This window comes from Schistocerca americana, chromosome 1, assembly GCF_021461395.2.
Source record: "Schistocerca americana isolate TAMUIC-IGC-003095 chromosome 1, iqSchAmer2.1, whole genome shotgun sequence".
NCBI classification, from domain to species: Eukaryota; Metazoa; Arthropoda; class Insecta; order Orthoptera; family Acrididae; genus Schistocerca; species Schistocerca americana.
The window spans coordinates 1,123,942,735-1,123,967,788 of record NC_060119.1 but is presented as its reverse complement, the minus strand read 5'-3'; the positions used below and the strand labels follow the sequence as shown (position 1 = coordinate 1,123,967,788).

The 25,054-nt window shown below is 40.6% G+C and overlaps 1 protein-coding gene across 4 annotated transcripts in view; it reads right to left on the bottom strand.

Moving 5' to 3' along the window:
* The window catches only part of LOC124551036 (caspase-1-like), a 141,316-nt gene that overhangs the window by 104,830 nt on the left and 11,432 nt on the right, over positions 1 to 25,054 (bottom strand). For 2 of the 4 annotated variants that reach the window (XM_047125916.1, XM_047125901.1), the window contains exon 2: positions 16,925 to 17,092. In XM_047125916.1, coding sequence (XP_046981872.1) covers positions 16,925 to 17,046 — 122 coding nt within the window. In that variant the 5' untranslated portion in view covers positions 17,047 to 17,092. The remainder of the gene's footprint in view (positions 1 to 16,924; positions 17,093 to 25,054) is intronic. The other 2 variants (XM_047125907.1, XM_047125924.1) reach the window with 1 other exon arrangement.

The following is a 25,054-nucleotide window of genomic DNA, read 5'->3' as shown; positions in this document are numbered from 1 at the left end:
TCCATATTTGTTTTGTTTCGTTGTAAGCAGAAGATGGTTTCATAACATGGTGTTCCTAATTGCGACTCTTTGTTCGTGTTGCACTCTTTGAATTGCATCATAATCATACTGTTCGCATTCTGCTTTATTTTTGCTCGCATGCATAATAAAACGTGTGGTAAGTGATTCATTATTTGTTTAAGTTTCCTGTAAAATGGAAGGTTTCTTTACATAGTGTTCTGTGGACTCACGTACATTTGTTCCTACTTACGAATCTGTGTGTGATCTGCTCGATTTGACTGTGTTGTACTTTATTTTCGCTTACATCCGATTTTCGTACGTTTTCGTATTTAAAGGAAAACTTTTGACGGAACTGGTATTCAGCTTTATTACATCTTGACACGGAGTGAGTACGTAATACTGCTTTGAATGGAGTTGCTTCCTGCCACGACGTCACTTACAAAATTTTACGTAACTGTGAACCACAACTACGAGAAGTTAACCTTAATTTTTGATTCAGGTTTCTCGAATCTCTTACTTTTCATGGTCACAAATAAGTTTCGTGGCAGGCACTTTACCAAGAGACTATGGGGACCACCCTTAAAGTACAAATGAAAAACTTTACCGTCTCGCATCTCGCAGTATTCGTTAACTACAGAATCACTTCCCTTTAGGGCCAGAGACCATTCCACCGGACTGGTGCTATCTTTGACTCGATGTGACACACGCAGTGTTCTCTATACTACCTGCATGTCGAACTGCCTGAGCGCACCGGTCAACGATGCTCGTAATTCGTTTCTGGTCTAACTACAACATGGCTGCCACGAAATATCATCAGAACATAAAATGAAAATGCTTCTTGATTATGTTCCGACATCAGCCTACTACATCGCACGTTGATATGAAGTTGATAGTCTACCATAAGTAAACAATTCTGTATCACATACAGATCGTCAGAAATTTTTTTGCCTAACTGCAGCGTGGCATACTGTGCACATGACAAGAAACTGCGTTCACTCCGAAGTGGCATGCTCCGAGAGAAGAATGCTACGTTCAGGTAGTATGAAGATCACTGGCCAGGTAATGATGCATCAGTGGTATAAGCTTTCAGGAGATACTGTGATAACCAAGACAATACTTCTATAAAAATGATAGCAAAAGTACGCTGTCATGTGTTATTTATTTTTGATCATTCCTATATCACTTTTAGCAACCAAAATCAAATTCACATTCTGGATGTATTACGGTAATGGAATTTCTTTTGCCGGCCGCTGTGGCCCAGTGGTTCTAGGCGCTTCAGTCTGGAACCGCGCGACTGCTACGGTCGCAGGTTCGAATCCTGCCTCGTGCGTGGATGTGTGTGATGTCCATAGGTTAGTTAGGTTTAAGCAGTTCTAAGTTCTAGGGGACTGATGGCCTCAGATGTTAAGACCCATAGTGCTCAGAGCCATTTGAACCATTTTTTGAATTTCTATTAGTTGGATTTCTGTAATCTTAACGTGTATAAAAACCACTGATAATTTGAAACGTCTTTTAGCTCACAGGGATATTTTTGCTTTTCACGTATATTCTTTGTATTTTCTTATGACTTCTCTCAGCGTGTTTTTCAATGCCTTGTAACTATGATCAATGTAAGAGTTTACGGTACTAGCACTACCGGAAACAAAAATTTTGTGCCTTTAGTATGTTGCCATGTGCATGCTTACGCCGTGGTTGGAACCTCCATTGCATTTGCTATTTTCATCTCAGTTAGATTTATTCGAAGTTCACTCAGGTTTACACATGTTCATTCTTTCAGTATATAAGTTAGTCTACGAAATGGGGAGGGGGGAAGTGTGTACAGAGAAATTACGTAACGCAAATTGTTATTGACTGCCGAGCAATGTCAGGGGCGACTGCTACGGTCGCAGGTTCGAATTCTGTCTCGGTCATGGATGTGTGTGAAGTCTTTAGGTTAGTTAGGTTTAAGTACACTACTGGCCATTAAAATTGCTACGCCAAGAAGAAATCGGGATGATAAACGGCTATTCATTGGACAAATATACTATACTACAACTGAGATGTGATTCCATTTTCACGCAGTTTGGGTGCATAGATCCTGAGAAATCAGTTCCCAGAACAACCAACTCTGACCGTAATAACGGCCTTGATACGCATGGGCATTGAGTCAAACAGAGCTTGGATGGCGTGTACAGGTACAGCTGCCCATGCAGCTTCAACACGATACCACAGTTCATCAAGAGTAGTGACTGGCGTATTGTGACGAGCCAGTTGCTCGGCCACCATTGACCAGATGTTTTCAGTTGATGAGAGATCTGGAGAATGTGCTGGCCAGGGCGGCAGTTAACCATTTTCTGTATCCAGAAAGGCCCGTACAGGACCTGCAACATGCGGTCGTGCATTATCCTGCTGAAATGTAGTGTTTCGCAGGGATCGAATAAAGGGTAGAGCCATGGGTCGTAACACATCTGAAATGTAACGTCCACTGTTCAAAGTGCCGTCAATGCGAACAAGAGGTGACCGAGACGTGTAACCAATGGCACCCCATACCATCATGCCGGGTGATACGCCATTATGGCGATGACGAATACACGTTTCCAATGTGCGTTCACCGCGATGTCGCCAAACACGGATGCGACCATCATGATGCTGTAAACAGAATCTGGATTCACCCGAAAAAATGACGTTTTGCCATTCGTGCTCCCAGGTTCGTCGTTGAGTATACCATCGCAGGCGCTCCCGTCTGTGATGCAGCGTCAAGGGTAACCGCAGCCATGGTCTCCGAGCTGATAGTCCATGCTGCGGCAACGTCGTCGAACTGTTATTGCAGAAGGTTGTTGTCTTGGAAACGTCCCCGTCTGTTGACTCAGGGATCGAGACGTGGCTGCACGATCCGTTACAGCCATGCGCATAAGATGCCTGTCATCTTGACTGCTAGTGATACGGGGCCGTTGGGATCCAGCACGGCGTTCCGTATTTCCCTCCTGAACCCACCGATTCCATATTCTGCTAACAGTCATTGGATCTCGACCAACGCGAGTAGCAATTTCGCGACACGATAAACCGCAATCGCGATAGGCTACAATCCGACCTTTATCAAAGTGGGAAACGTGATGGTACGCATTCTGCTCCTTACACGAGGCATCACAACAACGTTTCACCAGGCAACGTATAAAGGCACATTTGCATGCCGAGCGTGAGTTTCCTCGGAAACGCGAAATATTAATTAAATAAATAATCAGTGAAAAATAAATAAAGCCTATGGCACACAACTGCAGCGCTGTGTCGCTGATAAAACAAAAGCACAATTACGTTACTCTTATGTTTGATTAAGAAAAAGAGAGCTCTGGTTGAGGTGGTGCGAGAAGCACGTATTTTATTTTATTGTCTGGCACACCACCATATTTCATGTTATAGAAGAATACTGCGAGTTGCAACCTCACTAGGCACTCGATTCTGTAAAGAATTATATTTATAAAAGTAAGTAGGATTATGAACTGTAGGCTTATTCATTGAATATATCTGATTTAACTAACTGTGTAACTTTTTTATGTTTAGTAGACAATCACCTCTGTACGACGTATTGGCATGGCTGGCAAATTATTGTAATATTGAGATTTAGATTATGAGTCCGCACCTACCGCAGCAGTCTTTGGAAACGATGTAATTACGAAGTCCGATTATTCAGTTTTATTTCACGGTCAACTACGAGTAACATTGCCTTTACGAAAAAGCCATTGTGAAGCGTCTGATAACGAATAATTAAACGTCCACGTTCCAGATAAGCAAATACAATTGCAATCACAATCACCATCATACAGATAGAATAATTAACATATTTAAATAACAATATATATATATATATATATTTTTATTTTTTTATTTATTTTATATTGGCGACCATGACAGGACTTGTTATTTTGTCATTTGTTACATTGTTCTCTTTGTTTCATGTAAAAAATCAACTTTCTGGACCTGGACGTCAATGTATGAGAGATAACAAAATCTGAAGATATTTTCCAATTCTGAAATTTTGCGGGAAGACGCAATGAAACTTCCAGCAAAATAAGGTAAGACGCAGCATCTTTGCATTGGTAGGCTTGACCAGACGTATAATTCAGTGTATTAGCTTTTCAGTAAATTCTGTAGTGTTTCTTTTCCGCATAACTGTTTCAGTGATAAATTTCATTCTCAGTACTTTTCCCTAAACAATAACGTATGCAACAATACCAATACACGAGTGTACAATATGGCCGACTTCTGTACGATATCATGTAACATGGCCAGCAACCATTACCAATAATCTCAAATTCAGTTTATATTTTTAAATTAACAGACAGCCATTGTTGCTACGAGCGATTCATGCTCAACTACATTTTATTTTAAAATCAGTGTCAAAAATTTTCTTGAAACATATATCACGTGTGGCATGGTAATAACTAGAAAACAATACGCAAAAATGGAACAGCAAGGACGTACTATTCAGACGCAATCCGACTCGGACGTGAGACAAGTGTTAGAAAATGACTTTACGACAGCAACCGGTAGTGACGATTCATCAAACATTGACGCAAGTGTTGACGAAAATTTTGACGATAGGCCGTCCACTACAAAAATTTCAAAATCTCAATCAGAGCCCATGTTAATGCATGACGTCACGTCTAATGACGCGGCGGGGGCAGAGACCTTCAAACGGTAAACATTGCCGACATGTTACAAATGCTAATGAAACAAAACGCAGAAAATATGGCAACCATAAGGAAACAGAACGCCGAAAACATGGCAACCTTAAAGGCACAATTAGAGACACAAAATGAACAGTTAAAAACACAAAATGACGAAATCAAATCTGATCTCATAGCAATCAAAATAGGTAATGACACTTTGTGTAAACGTGTGGAACTTATAGACGCCACACTGACCAAACAGATGACCGAACTCAGTACTAAATTTTCCCAGCTCAATACGAGACAAGAAAAGACTACAACTGACGTAGCACTTTTACAGACACAAGTAAAAAACCTTAATGTCACGTGTGAAGTTCTTACTGAACAAATTCAAACATATTCTTCAGTACATGACAACCTTGAAAAACGAATTACTGACGTACAGAATAAATTTGACAATGTTGAACAACACCTGACTGACATCTTACAATCAGATGCCACAGCTCATTTTCAAAATATTAATAAAGAATTTCATGATTGGGTTGAGAACAAAGACAAACATTTTGATAGATGCTTACGTGAAAATTTACCAACAATTGTGCACGACTCCGTAGCGCAATACATTACTAATAACAAACAGCTGATCAGTGACGCAGTACAATCCGTCACTGCACCCATGAGACAATTCACCGATCAACTACAGTCTGAATGTAACAAAAATATCAGTCAAAATGTACAGTTCAGAAACCAATATACATTCGAGTATGATACACACATTCCGCACACGACAAATACACAAGAACAAAACACACCACGACTACAACATATACCACGATGTGGAAACACAAACACAAGCTATTATCATGGTAAACCACAGCAACATTATCGTAATTACTCGCCAGCTGAACATACCAGTAATTACAGTGGAATAAATCCATATCACAATGCGAAGGAAGATGAAAGCTTAATGAAACACAGGCAATTTCAGATTTTTATCCCAGAAAAACGAACCATTCATCCGGTGATTTTTCTTAAATCTTTTAGTAACGCATTTCCACGCACTTGGAGTGACCGGAAAAAGATTTCATATATTGTCGGTTACATCCAAGGCGATGCAGCTGTCTGGGCATACAGTCAAGCTGACGTATGTACCACGTACAGTGAGTTTGAGCGTGCTTTTCTGAACAAATTCTGGTCGCAATCCGTCCAGGAGCGACTCAGAAGACAAATTTTAGAACCTGAAACTTTTAACAGTAAAAATGGTAACTTACGCAGATATTTTGAAAAATACTTGAACATGGGACACTTTTTAGACGAACCAGTCGCAACGCGTGATATACTCCGAGCGTTGAAGGCCAAATTGCCTTTCAACATTAAGGAAAAACTTCTACATATCCCGGATGACGATTCAGATTATTTTTTAACAGCTTTAGATTCGGTTGACATGTTACTTGAAGATCAGCGCTTCGCGCGGCAAAACAGCAGCCACAATGTTTACACTAGTGGTATGCAAAACATGCAGGCTTGCCAACACAATTCTGGCGCGCCCACAGTTGGATACGCGGTACAGCAAAAAACAGCAAACTCACATGCCGTCTCAGTACGGAAATCAAAATCAACACGCGTATTCCAATACAAACAATAGTTACAACAGTAATAACATTTCATGCGGCAATCCATACAAAAGCCACCGCGGTAATAACTACAACGGTAACAACGGATACAAAGGTAATAACAAAAACACAAACAGAAATAGAAATAATAATAACTACGAGCCAAGACAGCATCAAGGTTGGACTCGTAACGATCAGTACTTTCATTCAAACTCTGCTTTACCACAGCAGCCACCAGGTCAAAATTGGAGCATACCTTACGACCGACAGGTAAGTTATAATGCGCAACAGCAACAACAACCGCAAAAGTTTGGAGATCATAATAGGCAATATCCGAATGTGAATATAATAGAAATGACACCTGATGCACAACCTCAATCTGTGTCAGTACCTAGTACAAATGCTAATCCAACAAACTAGAAACAGTCACTACTTTGCCCCAGGTCGTGGCTGAAGAATTCTTGGGGGGCGACTTCAATGTTAATCAGTTATTTGACACCACACTTGAACAACAGAATAATGATATGCCGAGTAATTCTAAACAAAAACTACCTGTTTTATTTATAAGATACAACCACAATAACAATATATCAGATGAACTTTTACAAGACAGTACACAATGTCGTTTAAACACAAATGAAATTGTTTTAGCATCTACTACTGGTGTAGTAGGTGGGATTCCAACTACTATTATCCTAGATACAGGTGCAGCTGTGAGCGTTTTGTCTTTTAATTTCTATAAAAAGATGTGTGAATTGGAACCTGTGCCTGAGTTTCCTGCCCAAAACTGTAAAATAACTACTGCACTAGGTAATAAGTCATGTAGGGTTACGAAGCAAGTTTTTGTAAACGTTAAAATAGGTAATGGAACCGTACAATGGCCATTCCTGGTTGTACAAAACCTTGTGACAAATTGCATATTAGGAATAGATATTATGAGCGAGAAGGACTGCATTATAGACTTCTCCAAAGGTAAATGTATTTTAAATGATAAAGGCAGTGTAATTATTATTGATTTGGACAGGAGAACTCTAAAGCATGACAAACACTGTACAGGGTACAAGGTTCAGTTAGTACTTGACAAAGACATTCAAGACATGCAAACACACTCATCTGACACAGAGATAATGGACTTGAAAACATTGCTTGATCATAAGATAAGTGAAGCTACAGCTCTCAGTGTACATGAACGTATAAAACTACAGGAAGTGTTATCCAAATATTTACAAGTTTTTACCAAACGATTAGGTGTTATCAACACGTATGTGTACAAGATTGAAGTTAAGCCTCACAAGATCTTCTACCATAAGACATATAACGTACCGTTATCTCAACGACCTGCTGTGTGGCAAGAATTAAAACAAATGTTAGACTGGAAGGTCATTGAACCATCCACCTCACCTTATTGTAGTCCTCTACTTGTTGTCAAAAAATCAAATGGAAGCATTAGGTTAGTGTTAGACGCACGAGCTATTAATGAAATAATTTTACCGGTTCACACAAAACCTGAAAATTTAGAAGAGCAATTACAGAAATTTCTAGATGCAAAATATTTTTCCACAATAGATCTCGCTAATTCGTTTTGGCAGGTGGGTATCACTCCTGATTCTCGGAAATATATTGCATTTATGTTCGGGGGGCGAACCTATCAGTTTTGTGTTCTACCCTTCGGACTGAATGTCAGCTCTGGGGTATTCATTACAGCCCTGGATACCGTGCTTGGCGACGATTTAGTTGAGACAGTCACACACTATGTAGATGATATACTGATAGCTACACAATCTTGGAATGAACACGTTGACACTCTTCAAGGAATTTTAGAAAAATTTGCACAAGCTGGAGTCACAGCCAACCTAAGAAAATCAAAATTTGGTTGCAGTGAGATAAAGTATTTAGGACATATCATTAATTCACAGCGCATACGTCCGGATCCCAGTAAATTAGATGCTATCAGAAACTTTCCTAGCCCTCGAACTAAAAAGCAGTTAAAATCATTCCTTGGGCTATGTTCATTTTTCAGACGTTTTTTGCCGCAACCACTTTTGAACAGTAAACATGTGCTAAATCTACTCAGAAAGAATCAAGTTTGGATCTGGTCGGAACAGTGCCAGAATGACTTTAATACAATTAAACATGCTTTAGTGAATGCTAACATATTGAGCCATCCAGATTTCAATTTAGATTTTTGTATGACTTGTGGCGCTTCACGTACTGGCTTGGGCTGTTGCTTATTTCAAGTTGTAAAGAATAAAGAGGAGGAACAGATAAGAATTATTGGGTTTGCGAGTCGCACTCTAACTGAATGTGAGCGCACATACTCCACTACTGAGTTAGAAACACTTTCCATAGTATGGGCATTCAAGAAATTCAATTATTATTTATTTGGAAAACATACAGTAATTTACACCGATCACCAGGCCCTGACATTTTTGTTAACTTGTAAACTTGTACATCCTAGACTATCACGGTGGGCAGTTACACTTCAGAACTACTCTTTTGAAATTAAGTACATAAGAGGTAAGGACAACACCATTGCAGACACTTTGTCTAGACTTCCACAAGGTATGAATGATACCAACAGTGACTTAGAAAATATAAATGACTACAGGATTCTCTTAATGCAAGACAAGCAGTATCACCAATATTATATTGATATGTCCAGAAACATGGCTGAATTACAAAAATCTGATCCTCACTGGTATAAGATAATAACATTACTGGTAGAAAAACACAATCATCCTTTGACTAAGTATTACAAGTTACACAATGATGTGTTATTTTACCGCCGACATCCAAATGCTACTAACTGGTGTGTATGCATTCCCAAAGAGTCTGAACGTAATCTAATTTGGCACACACACTTAGTTTGGGGTCATTATGGGACGAAAAAGTGTTTGGCAAAGCTCAGCACATACTGTTCTTTTAGCAATATGAGAAGAAAAATTTACAGGGAACTAAAAACATGTGTCATATGTCAAAAATCAAAACCTCAGAATTTATCCACAAAAACAGATTTACATTCTATTTTACCCAGTAAACCCCTGGAAATTCTGTGTACTGACATCAGTGGACCGCATCCAGCAAGCTCTGGAGGCGTCAAATATATCTTAGCTTTTTACGATATATTTTCTAAACATGTAAAACTTTATGCTTTAAAATCCGCCACTGCAAATGCTATAATACGAAGATTCTCAAGTGATTACCTGACGCACGTGGGAAAACCTAAAGCAATTCTATCAGATAATGCAGCATAGTACTCTGGGTACAAATGGAGAAATTTCTTGAAGGACAATAACATTAAAAGTATATTTATTTCGAGGTTTAGTCCACAATGTAACGCGACTGAGAGACTTTTCCGAGAATTAAATCGATTCATGAGGACCTATATTTCATCAAAACATACTAATTGGGTGTCCTACCTAAGTCTTTTCGAAGACGTACACAATAACTTAAATATTTACGATACGAATTACACACCTAACGAGATCATGTTCAATTGCAAACAGAACGATCAGTGGATAGAACCATTACCTAAGTTGTCAGACAAGGAAATCACACCTGAACAGAAAATAAAAGAAGTATTGACTACATTGACACATCACGCACAAATACGAAACAAACATCACAGAAACATAATAAAAAGAAAACAAAAATTCGAGGTAGGAATGCTTGTACTACTTCGTACTCATCATAAATCTGTAGCACTCAAACGACGCAACGCTAAGTGGCGTCTGCTATATGAAGGACCTTATATAATTGTTAACATACCGCATCCTGGTGCGTATCTGTTACAACATCCTAGAACTAACAAAATTATTGGGCTATACGCACACCGAGATCTTAGAGCATTTCATGCTGAATAATGTCAAAGTCATACCCATCAAAATATTGCTAAGCAACTCGAAAAACTCTGTTGTTACAACACAGATAATAAGTAGTATAGAAATTTTCATTTCAGCGGTTCCAGTGACGCAGTTGAAGACAGAAGAACTCTTCTTTCACCGCGCGCCTCCACCTGAAAGACGGAATATTAAAGTAAAATTTATGATTACGTAGCAGTGGATGACATATTAATTTTTCACGGAACATTTGTTACTGAAGGTACCACTGACTTGGTGTGACACCTGACGAACTGACAGACGTCATCTGTGGAGCGATCTTTTACTTTGAGAAATAGATTAGACGCACATCTCTCAACACGAAAAGCATCTATCAGTAGTCAAGGCCACACAGACACTCTACACACACGCACAAAACGCGTGGAATCGAACATTTTCTCTCTCTTACTATTTTGAATATTTATTGAGTAGTGAAAACGCCTGGTCTTGCCTACTGATGTAATGAATGTTGTGTCTAACCTATCTTAATTTCAGATGACATCACAAAAAACATCGATAATATCCCAGCAAAACCGCTAAAGAGGATGTAAATATCTGCAATTCATGAAATCAAATGTGACACAATGTAATAACCTATAGCGATGTAATGATGATGTAAACATGTTTATGTGCAACTATATTATGTTTATGCTAAGAAAATATGTGACGTGTGTATGTATAATTACTTATTTTTTTAACTGATGTATAGTGTAACTGTTACTATGTAAAAATTTGAACAAAACGAGTGCCAAAAAGACATTGCATAGTGAACCACTGTTCACGGACATTAACGAACATTACTAACTCTGCAACTACGCGGAAACCTATGTGAAAGAAACTGTTAATGCCATTCATTATGCAGCGTATCTATGTAAACGCGATGAACGATTTCCTTGATTAATAACTACGAACATTTAGGTGAGCTATATTCAGCAAAAAACTGAAAATGTGAAGTGCATAATTCGTGCATCGTCTAGTGACATTACTACAGTACCCAACTTCAAGATGTTAACTGGATTAAATGGACACAAAGTGCCTGTCCAGAAAACAACACGACGGGTGGAAGAATTTTGGTTGGAACTTCAGGGAATGAAATGTTCTCGAAATGTGACGGACACTCTTACCTGGACTGTCCAAGGATCGACGCCAGCTATGTGCCGTCCGAGGTTCTGCAACCAAGCTTCCACGGAATGTAAAAAACGAACTGCACGTGGAACAATTACTCGACGGGTCACGTCTGATCTGTAATAAGCAATGCTTTTAGTCACAACGAACTGCATCACTACGACTATAATGGAAATGAGAAATGGACACGCTTATGTATTAATCACGTTGTTATACAACGATGTTACTGTGATCAAAAAACTTTACCACAACGATACTAACCTGTAAAAAATTATTGTGCAGCGGATGAATATGAACTGTAATAACGACACGATGTGTATAGGTCAACGCACCTGAAAAATACGGACATTTTTCTTTGAAGTATTTCAAAACAATACTATGTAACTAAGAACATTCAACAATCTAAGTTGTATTGTGTTATAACAAATATTGTAAATTTAAAACTAAGTTACCTGTCATAGAATGTAGTCTACATATGTAATCTTGGTTGAATATTTTCTTTGTGCAACGACTGAAAAACGCGCGCACACGAACAATATGAACTGCAATACTGTGCCGCGTGATCTAACTGTACGATATAACGGCAGTCCCGCAGTTACACAGACGCTTCTGCGCATGCGCGCACTCTATCTGCCAACATAAGAACTTTTACGGCGCACCCGCATCATTCAAATTTTGTATATAATGTGTATAATGTGTAATGTAAGTCATGTAAATAGTTGTAGATAACTTAGATTTTCTTGTGCCTTTAGGTGAATTGCTCGCCTGCAGGTGTGTCCTTTCGCCTCGCAATTCAGGGGGCAATATAAAGGCACATTTGCATGCCGAGCGTGAGTTTCCTCGGAAACGCGAAATATTAATTAAATAAATAATCAGTGACAAATAAATAAAGCCTATGGCACACAACTGCAGCGCTGTGTCGCTGATAAAACAAAAGCACAATTACGTTACTCTTATGTTTGATTAAGAAAAAGAGAGCTCTGGTTGAAGTGGTGCGAGAAGCACGTATTTTATTTTATTGTCTGGCACACCACCATATTTCATGTTATAGAAGAATACTGCGAGTTGCAACCACACTAGGCACTCGATTCTGTAAAGAATTGTATTTATAAAAGTAAGTAGGATTATGAACTGTAGGCTTATTCATTGAATATATCTGATTTAACTAACTGTGTAACTTTTTTATGTTTAGTAGACAATCACCTCTGTACGACGTATTGGCATGGCTGGCAAATTATTGTAATATTGAGATTTAGATTATGAGTCCACACCTACCGCAGCAGTCTTTGGAAACGATGTAATTACGAAGTCCGATTATTCAGTTTTATTTCACGGTCAACTACGAGTAACATTGCCTTTACGAAAAAGCCATTGTCAAGCGTCTGATAACGAATAATTAAACGTCCACGTTCCAGATAAGCAAATACAATTGCAATCACAATCACCATCATACAGATAGAATAATTAACATATTTAAATAACAATATACATATTTTTTTATTTATTTTATTTATTTTATAAACGCCGGTCAACTGCTGTTTGTGTATGAGAAATCGGTTGGAAACTTTCCTCATGTCAGCACTTTGTAGCTGTCGCCACCGGCGCCAACCTTGTGTGAATGTTCTAAAAAGGTAATCATTTGCATATCACAGCATCTTCTTCTTGTCGGTTAAATTTCACATCTGTAGCACGTCATCTTCGTGGAGCAGCAATTTTAATGGCCTGTAGTATACTTCTACGTTCTAGGGGACTGATGACCTCAGAAGTTAAGTACCATAGTGCTCAGAGCCATATCACGGCTGTAACATTAATTGTTAATATACAAAAGTCATGGGCCGCAACAAGCAGTAAAGATGGTTTCCATTTTTCAATAAGTTGATTTGCTGGTTATCAGTGAGAAGTATTAGCATAAAAACACTAAAGCTTCATTCATCAGTCAGAGATGAACCGTAATTAAAAGTACCAATGCTTCACTTGGCCTGTCTTTTATGTACTTCATATATAAACTCTTTGCTCATGCATGTGACGTACATACAATGAAGCGCCAAAGAAACTAGTGTAGCCTACGTATTAAAATACAGAGATATTTAAACAGGCAGAATACGGCGCTGCGGTCGGCAAAGCCTATATAAGACAACAGGTGTCTGGCGCATTTGTTAGTTCGCTTACTGCAGCTACTATAGTAAGTTATCAAGATTTAAGTAAGTTTGAACGTGTTGTTATAACCGGCGCACGAGCGATGGGATTCAGCATCTCCAAGGCAGCGGTGAAGTAGGGATTTTCCCATACCACTATTTCACGAGGGTACCGTGAATATAAAGAATCCAGTAAAACATCAAACCTCTGACATCGATGCGGCCGGAAAGAAGAGCCTGCAAGAAAGGGACCAAAGACGACTGAAGAGAATCGTTTAATGTGACAGAAGTCCAACCCTTCCCCAAAAGTGCTGCAGATTTCAATGCTGAGCCATCAACAAATGTCAGCGTGCGAATTATTCAACGAAACATCATCGATATTGGCTTTCGGAGCGAAGGCCCACTCGTGTACCCTTGGCGACTGCACACCACAAAGCTTGAGGCCTCGCCTGGGCCCGGCAACAGCAATATTGGATTGTTGATGACTGGAAACATGTTGTCTGGTCGGACGAGTCTCGTTTCAAATAGTATCGAGCGGATGGACGTGTACGGGTATCGAGATAACCTCATTAATCCATAGACCCTGCATGTCAGCAGGGGACTGTTCAAGCTGTGGTGGACGCTCTATAATGGTGTGGGGCGTGTGCAGTTGGAGTGATATGGGACCCCAGATATGTCTAGAAACGACTCTAACAGGTGACACATAGGCAAGCATCCTGTCTGATCACTTGCATCCATTCACGTCCATTGTGCATTCCGACGGACTCGGGCAATTCCAGGACAATCCGACACCCCACAGGTCCAGAATTACTACAGAGTTGCTCCAGGAACACTCTTCTGAGTTTACACACTTCCGCCACGAAACTCCTCAGACACGAATATTATTGAGCGTATCTGGGATGCCTTTCAACGTGCTGTTCAGAAGAGATCTCCACCTCCTCATGATCTTGCGGATTTCTGAACAGCGCTGCAGGATTAATGGTGTCAGTTCCCTCCAGCACTACTTCAGACGCTAAGTCCAGTCCATGCGGCGTCGTGTTGCGGCACTTCCGTTTGGTCACGGAGACCCTCCACGATATTAGGCAGGTGTACCAGTTTCTTTGGCTCTTCATTGTATCTCAGATGCAAGTATCACTTGACAGTAGCTTAAAAACCGAATAAAATACGTAGCGAATGTCAACAAATTTTAATTTTGAGAAAAAGTTTGCAGTCCGGATGGATTTAATCTGGAACAAGTTCGAATGATTAAATTTTTGTATCTATTGTATTCTCTAACATTAAGTATTCACTGCTAAAAAGATAATGAGAGTTGAGTAACGACGATTTCATCAGTCGTGTGGACAGCTGTTGAAGCAACTATACAGGGTGGTCCATTGATAGTGACCGGGCCAAATATCTCACGAAATAAGCATCAAACGAAAAAACTACAAAGAACGAAATTCGTCTAGGTTGAAAGGTGAAACCAGATGCCGCTATTGTTGGCCCGCTAGATGGCGCTGCCATAGGTCAAACGGACATCAACTGCGTTTTTTTAAAAATAGGAACCCCAATTTTTAATACATATTCGTGTAGTAAGTAAAGAAATATGAATGTTTTAGTTGGACCACTTTTTTCGCTTTGTGATAGATGGCACTGTAATAGTCACAAACGTATAGGTACGTGGTATCACGTAACATTCCGCCAGTGGGGACGGTATTTGCTTCGTGACACATTATCCGTGTTAAAATGGACCGTTTACCAATTGCCTAAAAGGTCGATATCGTGTTGATGTATGGCTATTGTGATCAAAATGCCCAACGGGCGTGTGTTATGTGTGCTGCTCGGTATCCTGGACATCATCCAAGCGTCCGGACCGTTCGCCGGATAGTTACGTTATTTAAGGAAACAGGAAGTGTTCAGCCACATGTGAAACGTCAACCACGACCTGCAACAAATGATGATGCCCAAGTAGGTGTTTTAGCTGCTGTCGCGGCTAATCCGCTCATCAGTAGCAGACAAATTGCGCTAGAATCGGGAATCTCAAAAACGTCGGTGTTGAGAATGCTACAGCTACATCGATTGCCACCCGTACCATATTTCTATGCACCAGGAATTGCATGGCGAAGACTTTGAACGTCGTGTACAGTTTTGTCACTGGGCACAAGAGAAATTACGGGACGATGGCAGGTTTTTTGCACGCGTTCTATTTAGCGACGAAGCGTCAGTCACCAACAGCGGTAACGTAAACGAGCGTAATATGCACTATTGAGCAACGGAAAATCCATGATGGCTAAGGCAAGTGGAATATCAGCGACCTAGGCTGGTTAATGTATGGTGCGGCATTATGGGAGGAAGGATAATTGTCCCCCATTTTATCGATGGCAATCTAAAAGGTGCAATGTATGCTGCTTTCCTACGTCATGTCCTACCGATCTTACTACAATATGTTTCACTGCATGACATAATGATGATGTACTTCCAACATGATGGATGTCCAGCACGTAGCTCGCGTCCGGTTGAAGCAGTAGTGAATAGCATATTTCATGACAGGTGGATTGGCCGTCGAAGCACCATACCATCGCCCGCACGTTAACCGGATCTGACGTCCCCGGATTTCTTTCTGTGGGGAAAGTCGAAGGATATTTGCTATCGTGATCCACCGACAACGCCTGACAACATGCGTCAGAGCATTGTCAATGCATGTGCGAAAATTGCGGAAGGCTAACTACTCGCTGTTGAGAGGAATGTCGTTACACGTATTGCCAAATGCATTGAAGTTGACGGACACCATTTTGAGCATTTATTGCATTAATGTGGTATTTACAGGTAATCACGCTGTAACACATGCGTTCTCAGAAATGATAAGTTCACAAAGGTGCATGTATCACATTGGAACAGCCGAAATAAAATGTTCAAACGTACCTACGTTTGGTATTTTAATTTAAGAAACCTACCTATTACTAGCTGTAGGTCTAAAATTGTGAGCCATATGTTTGTGACTATTACAGCACCATGTATCACAAAGCGAAAAATGTGGTACAACTAAAACATACATATTTCTTTACGTACTACACGAATACTTAATAAAATATGGGGGCTCCTATTTAAAAAACGCAGTTGATATCCGTTTGACCCATGGCAGCGCCAACCATAGCGCCATCTGGTTTCCCCTTCAAGCTGGACGAGTTTCGTTCTTTGTAGTTTTTTTCGTTTGACGCTTGTTTCGTGAGATATTTGGCCCCGTCACGATCAATTGACCACCCTGTATATGTTAACAGTACTTTGACAACACTTTTTGCTTTCTCATGAAATTCCTTGTGCAATTTCTTATGCAATTCCCGTAAATTTATATCTAAGGAAGAAGAGTTAGCCCTGTCATAAAAAGTGACAAATTAGATAAGCATAAGGCTGTGACCTTGGTGAATTAGAGTTGTTGGGAATAACGAAACCGTATTAAAAAATTTATCAATGATTTGTACTTCATAAATGAATAACAGAACACGTAACGCTGGTATGTTTCCGGCACACGTCAGTGCTTGTTTACCTACCTACCGCTGTCGTTTCCATCGGGTTTGGCGTCCACAGCGTCGTCAGCGATGTTTTGGTTGGGCTGGCGGGCGATGTCCACTTCGTCCATGACTCCTCTGCCGTTAGAACCGTAGCGATCCATACTTCTCCTAACAGAACCTTCTTTCTTCCTTAATGGCCGTTATATTCTGCAAGAAATGAAAGAAATACAGAAAAACGAGTCCGCGGTTTTACATCTATTCGAGGAGCATCGTCCTACAAGGATCCTGTAAAGTGAATGCCTGAGGGTACTTTTCGTTTTACCGTCTGACAGGGTTCCCTCTTACTCGAGTCATAGATGGAACATGGAATGAATGTTAAATGTCTCTTTGTGTGTTGTTAATCATGTCTTATCTTCGGCTGGCCTAAGTGACCGAGCGGTTCTAGGCTCTAAAGTCTGGAACCGCGCGACCGCTACGGTCGCAGGTTCGAATCCTGCCTCGGGCATGGATGTGTGTGATGTCCTTAGGTTAGTTAGGTTTAAGTAGTTCTTAGTTCTAGGGGACTGATGACCTCAGAAGTTAAGTCCCATAGTGCTCAGAGCCATTTGAACCATTTGAATCTTACCTTCACAGTTACTGTGGCAGCTTTATGTAAGAAAACGCTGGACATTCATGGATTCTGTGTTGACCACGGTTTACACTATTTTTTGGGTTAGATTATAGCAATATATAAGTTGTGTTTCATTGTCCGACGATTGAGCTCTTTATATTAAATGTACTTCTTCAGCGAGGCAAACTTTCTCAGTTTGGTTGACTGATGATACGTTTTCGGAATTTTAGTCCTGATGACTAACCCAGGCTAGTCGTTCTATTCAAGATGTAGGGCCTGCTTTGCAATCTTAGATACAATATAGACCTGGTGAACATCACATTACTTGTAAATATGGTACGACTTTCGTCGTATAGCGCGCGGGGAGAACGAACACCTGTATCTTTCCGTGCGAGCTCTCTGATTTTCCTTATTTTATTATGATGATGTAGGTCGGTGTCAACAAAATATTTTCGCATTCGGAGGAGAAAGTTGGTGATTGGAATTTTGTGAAAGATCACGTCGCAACGAAAAACGTCTTTCTTTTAATGATGTCCGGACCGAATCCTGTATCATTTCTGTGACACTCTCTCCCATATTTACCGATAATACAAAACGTGCTGCCCTTTTTTGAACTTTCTCGATGTACTCCGTCAATACTGCCTGGTAAGGATCCCACACGCCCCAACAGTATTCTAAACGAGGACGGACAAGGGTAGTGTAGGCAGCCTCTTTAGTAGGTCTGTTACATTTTCTAAGTGTCCTGCTAATAAAACGCTGTCCTTGGTTAGCCTTCCCCACAATATTTTCCATGTGTTCCTTCCAATTTAAGTTGTTCCTAGTTGTAATAACTAGTTATTTAATAGAATTTACAGCCTCATTTATCGTGAAACTGCAGTTTAACGGATTCCTTTTAGCACTCATGTGGGCGACCTCACACTTTTTCACCATACAGTTATCTTTTCTGAATCGTTTTGCAATTTTGGTTTCGATCTTCTAATGACTTTACTAGCCGATATACGACAGCGCCATCTGGAAACAACCTAAAAGGGCTGCTCAGATTGTGTTTTAAATGTTTATATATTATAGATAACGAACAGCAAAGACCCTGTAACATTACCTTGGGGAACTCGAGAAATCACGTCTGTTTTAATCGACGACTTTCCGTCAGTTACTACGAACTGCAACATCTCTGACAGGAAATCATGAATCCAGTCACGTAACTGAGACAATATTCCAAAAGTACACAATTTCACTACAAGCCACTTGTGTGGTACAGTATCAAAACCTTCTGGATATCTAAAATACGGAATCAATTTCAAATCCCTTGTCAATAGCACTCAACATCTGAGTAAATAACTAGCTGTGTTTAACACCGAACGATGTTTTCTAAAACTCTGTTGACTGTGTGTCAATAGACAGTTCTCTTCGTGGGAATTCCTAATGTTCGAACACAATATATGTTCCAAAATCCTGCTGCTTATGGACGTTTTGATATGGACCTGTCATTTAGTGGATTACTCTTACTACCTTTCTTGAATATTAGTGTGACCTGTGCAACTTTCCGGTCTTTGGGTACGGATCTTGCGTCGAGCGAACGGTTGTATATGGAGCTGTGGAGCTATTGTATTAGCATACTCCGAAAGGTACCTAACTGGCATATAGCCTGGACCGAAAGATTTGCTTTTATTAAGTGATTTGAGATTCTTCACTACTCCGAGGGTATCTACTTGTACATTACTCATGTTGGCAGTCTTTGGCGAAGGAGTTTCCAAAGGCTGTGTTTAGTAATTTTGTTGTGACAGCACTGTCGTTTAAAGTATTTCCACTGCTATCGCGCAGAAAGGGCATTCATTGTGTCTTGCCGCTAACATACTTCACAAACATACGACCAGAATATCTTTGGGTTCTGCCAGGTTTTGGAACAAAGTATCGTTGTGGAAACTATTATAAGCGTCTCGCATTGTAGTCTGCGCTAAATTTCGAGCTTGTGTAAAAGATCGCCAATCTTAGAGATTATGCGTCCGTTTAAATTTGGCATGTTTTTTCTTTGTTGTTTCTGCAAGAGTGTTCTGATCAGTTTTGTGTGCCAAGGAGTCGTTTGTTAATATATTTGGTATAAATCTCTCAGTTGCCCTGCCGGTACTGTTTCTTTTAATTCAAGCCACATCTGGTCTACACTTACTTTGTTAATTTGGAAAGAGTGGGATTGTCTCTCAGGATGGCATCAAGTGCATTTTATCTGCTTTTTTGAAGAGGTATATTTTTCGCTTATTTTTCGAGGATTTGGGAATTCCAATATTCAATCTCACTACGACAACCCTGTGTTCACTAATCCCTGAATCGGTTTTGATGCTCGTTATTAACACAGAATTATTTATTGCTAAGAGGTCAAGTGTGTTTTCACAATCGTTTACTCTTCACGTGGGCTTATGAACTAACCGCTCGAAATAATTTTCAGAGAATGCTTTTAGCACGATTTCGGATTACGTTTTACGCGTACGTCCGGATTTAAACAGATATTTTCGCCAACCTGTCGAGGGGAAATTAAAGTCACCGCTCACTATAACTATATGAGTCAGCTACGTGTTGGAAATTTAATTCAAGTTTTCTTTGAACCTTTCAGCAATTGCATCATCCGAGTTGGGAGGTCGGTAAAAGGATCCAATTATTATTTTACTCCGGTCGCCAAGAATGACCTCTGCCCACACAAACTCACAGGAACTTTATACTTCAATTTTGCGATAAGATAAACTTCTTCTAACAGCAAGAAACACGCCACCGCCAACTGGGTTTAGCCTATCCTTTCGGAACACTGTTAGATATTTCGCGAAAATTTCGACTGAACTTATTTCCGGCTTCAGCCAGCTTTCAGTGCCTATAACGATTTGAGCATCAGTGCTTTCTATTAGCGCTTGGAGCTCTGGTATTTTCCCAACACAGCTACGATAATTTACAACTTTTATACCGATGGTTCCTGTATCTACGTTCTTCCTGTGTTCGGCCTACACCCTTTGCGACTGAAGCCCCTTTTGTGTTTTCCACGAGACCCTCTAACCTAAAAAACCGCCCAGTCCACGGCACACAGCCCCTGCTACGCGCGCAGCCGCCTCCTGCGTCTAGTGGACTCCTGACCGCCCTATGGCCTAAGTCGTGGAATCTGCAGCCTACACGGCCGCAGAGCCGTATGAGCCTCCGATTCAGACCCTCCACTCGGCTCTGTACCAGAAGTCCACAATCAGTTCTGTCGACTATGCTGCACATGGTGAGCTATGCTTTCATCTTGCAAGCTAGACTGGCAGCCTTTACCACTTCTGTTAGCCGCTCGACCCCGGAGAGAATCTCTTCCAATCCAAAATGATACAGATCATTGGTACTGACGTGAGCCGCCACTTACACTTGGCTACAGCCTGCGCTCTTCATGCCATCCGGAATTATCCGTTCCACCTCTGGAACAACTCCGCCCAGTATGCACACAGAGGGCACATTGGATAATCCCCTTCTTGGCAGTCAAGTCCCCAATGGGCTCCATAACGCTCCTAGCATTGGATCGCCCAACTGCCAATAAACCCGCCCTCTGTAATTGCCCTGATCCTGCAGGCTGAGAGGTTTCCTCTGAAACAGGACGGGCGACTGCATCTGGCTGACTGACGGTGTCAGCCACAGACAGCACCTGGAACTTGTTTGTCAGACTAACCAGGGAGGCCTTACATGCGGCCCCCTGGGAAGTCTTTCGCCGTCTGCGACGTCCCTAAGTGACCCCCCCCCCTCCTCACCTCGATCACGGATTCATGGATGAGGTCTCAACCCCAGTGCAAGCAGTAACTGGTCTGGCCTCTGGTGAGGACCGATCAGAGGACTCAGACATGCTGGACGTCCATTGGATCGCCACTGCCAGCCCACAATAGTGATGCTCATCCACAGCAGCTTTGGGCTATGTAGCTGAAGCCATCACAGCCTGGAGCTAAGAGTGAAGTGTCACCAACTCTGCTCGCATCCTGATATAACAGTAACAGTCCAATATGCATGGAAAAGTGGGTAGTGGGAGGCACAGTGTCCAGATCGACGGAACAGAAACTGCGACCTGATTGAAAACTAACTATTGCTCGTCTGGTTTACTAATTTGCTCGTACTGGACGTTCACTATTTACACTATGGTACCAAAAAATCTCGGATATCACTCATTATGTGCAAGATGGGTGCCGAAAATTTTTTCTGGCCTGTACCAACATCAAAAAATCTGTAGATGACGAGCGTTTCCTGACAGATGTCGACGAGGTGGAGATAATTTTTTTATACATTTTTGAGGACGTGGCTAGCCTACATTATTGCGCAATGGAAACGATAGTCAACGCAATGCCGCTTTTCAACTTCGCCAAAATCGAAGCTCAAGCCCATCCTTGTCCACTGGTTCAGATTCCTGGCAGAGACAGTTACGGAAAGTGCTTAAAAATGAACGGCAATTTAGTTGGAAAGTAAAGTAGAGTGTGAGAAATTAACACCGCCTATAAAGCTTTTTCAACTTTTAAATTTTTAACGTCCTAGTGTCCTTATTTTCGAATAAAATTCGCAGAAGCCTTCTCAATTTCTCTCCAGTCGAACGTAGAACTTTTCCACTTAATACTATTTCAAAAAGAATTAAATGGTGGAAATAATGGCAATGTATTAACATTATCCATTCAGTGATTAATACAATTTCATTTACAAAAATTGGTGTATCTGGGAGATATATGACTGGAAAGACGTTTTTCCACATACTAGGTGCGCTAGAATACACATGATCTCTGCAGCACACAGGGTGTCTGACTGAGGATTCAGAATGCTACGAATCTCAGTAGATTTACAAATATGATAACTTGTCTTTGTGAAAACACGACTATATGTTGGCCGTAAATGGATTATTTAAATCTTGATCTACAACATAATTTGATATCTGTAGCCCAACAATACGTATTGTCTAATTACAAATTCATCTATGAAGCAAAAGAAATGATGTAGAAATGATTTCATTTTATTTTAAAGATTTCACTATCTGCCAAAACTATTAATTCACAAGGGAGTCTGTAAAAAAATTTTATAGGTGCTTACGTTCCTGCTTTCTGTGCACCAGTAAAGCTAATACCCAAAACTCCAGATGTCAGATACTTAGATCGGTACCAAACATTTTACGCCGATAGAGTATCACCCAAAACTCCGATTTAGTTCGTACTATATGCTGTCGTCCAACAGGATGGACGTAAACGTAAATTAAAAGTAACACCAGATTTACGGAGTACAGAAAAGCATGACTGTGAGTAAATCATGCGTACGAATGCTGTGGGGAAGTTGGTAGAGCGGTGGATCAGCGTGTAAAGGGTGCTGGGTTCAAACCCCAATGACGATTTTTCTTACTGTATTATACGTGAAGGTGTTATATACGAGAAAATGTTTATGACATTATATAAAAGGGCTGTTTGGAGTTTACAGCAATGACCTCTCGGCAGTCTGTTATCGCTTTGTTTCTTTGAAAGTAGTTGTAGTTTCACAGAATATACAACTAGAAGATAAAAATAAAGAAACGGTCGCATTACACATGCAGACGTAATAATAACAATAATAATAATAATTAATAAAACTAATAGTAGTAATAAAAACAAAATAATAAGATCGTTAATAAGTACATAGTGTTCAGCTAAGGAAGCAAAAGCAGCCAAAAAAACTTTGCTACAAACTCTGAAAAGTCCTTTTACATGTCAGGTAAATGTTATTCCATATAGAAGTTGTCAACAGTTTAAAAAAATCGGTCAACAGGGGGTTTGAATGCGAGACCTTCGAGTCGATGTCTGCAAGCTCTACCAACTAACCCAGGCGAGTTTTTCTCATCTGTTACTGACAGATACGGTTTTCTCGCGCTCCATATTTGTGGTCTTACTTTTAGTCACCGTTTCTGCATGTTCTAGTTGACGACAGTACATATCACGAACTAAATCGGTGGTTTGATTGATACTCTATCGACGTCCAACGTTTGGTACCGAGCTGACTGTCTGATATCTGGAGCTTTGGGTGTAAGTTTGGCTATTTTTGTTCCTAGTGCAATATTTCTGAATGCAAATATTATTTTCAGTTTGTAGCTAATTCCTCAAAAGAAACTTCATAAGAAACTAAATATATTGTGAGACAGTTGCTGGTAGGCCCCTTTTTGAAACAGTTGCGTACATGAATTTCGAGGATGGGGACCAGACATTATTATTCTTAAACTACGTTTCTGTGCACTTAATACTCTGTGTCCGTGTGTAATTGCCTCAGAAAATTATTCCGTATAGCATCAAGATCATCAAAATCAGCAATTACACGAAAAGCCAATGTTTATGAAGTCATTCGTTTGAGAAGATGAATGACATATGATTTCTGATTAAAATTATGATCAACATGCCTGTCTAGGAATTTTGAACCATCAGTTTTATATATTTTCCATCCCCCTGTGCATTATTGTTATTGATGACGACGTACCTTGCTTCTATAAAAAAGAAATTATTGTATGGACTTATTGGCTGGGAGAACGCATCTAGGGTACGAACACTTCGACTGAAATGTGCAGGAGCTCCATCGTTCATGAACCACATGTTGTGTCGTACTTGTAAAGGCACATGTTCTAGCAGCACAGGTAGAGTATCCCGTATGAAATCATGATAACGTGCTCCATTGAGCGTAGGTGGAAGAACATGGGGCCCAATCAAGACATCACCAACAAAGCCTGCCCAAACATTCACAGAAAATCTGTGTTGATGACGTGACTGCACAATTGCGTGCGGATTCTCGTCAGCCCACACATGTTGATTGTGAAAATTTACAATTTGATCACGTTGGAATGAAGCCTCATTCGTAAAGAGAACATTTGCACTGAAATGACACATTGTTGGATGAACCATTCGCAGAAGTGTACCCGTGGAGGCCAATCAGCTGCTGATAGTGCCTGCACACGCTGTACATGGTACGGAAACAACTGGTTCTCCCGTAGCACTCTCCATACAGTGACGTGGCCGACGTTACCTTGTACAGCAGCAACTTCTCTGACGCTGACATTAGGGTTATCGTTAACTGCACGAAGAATTGCCTCGTCCATTGCAGGTGTCCTCGTCGTTCTAGGTCTTCCCCAGTCGCGAGTCATAGGCTGGAATGTTCCGTGCTCCCTAAGACGCCGATCAATTGCTTCGAACGTCTTCATGTCGGGACACATTCGTTCTGGAAGTCTGACTCAATACAAACGTACCGCGCCACGGCTATTGCCCCGTGCTAATCCATACATCAAATGGGCATCTGCCAACTCCACATTTGTAAACATTGCACTGTCTGCAAAACCACTTTCGTGATGAACACTAACCTGTTGATGCTACGTACTGATGTGCTTGATGCTAGTACTGTAGAGCAATGAGTCGCATGTCAACACAAGCACCGAAGTCAACATTACCTTCCTTCAATTGCGCCAACTGGCGGTGAATCGAGGAAGTACAGTACATACTGACGAAACTAAAATGAGCTTTAACATGGAAATTAAGCGTTTCTGGACACATGTCCACATAACATCTTTTCTTTATTTGTGT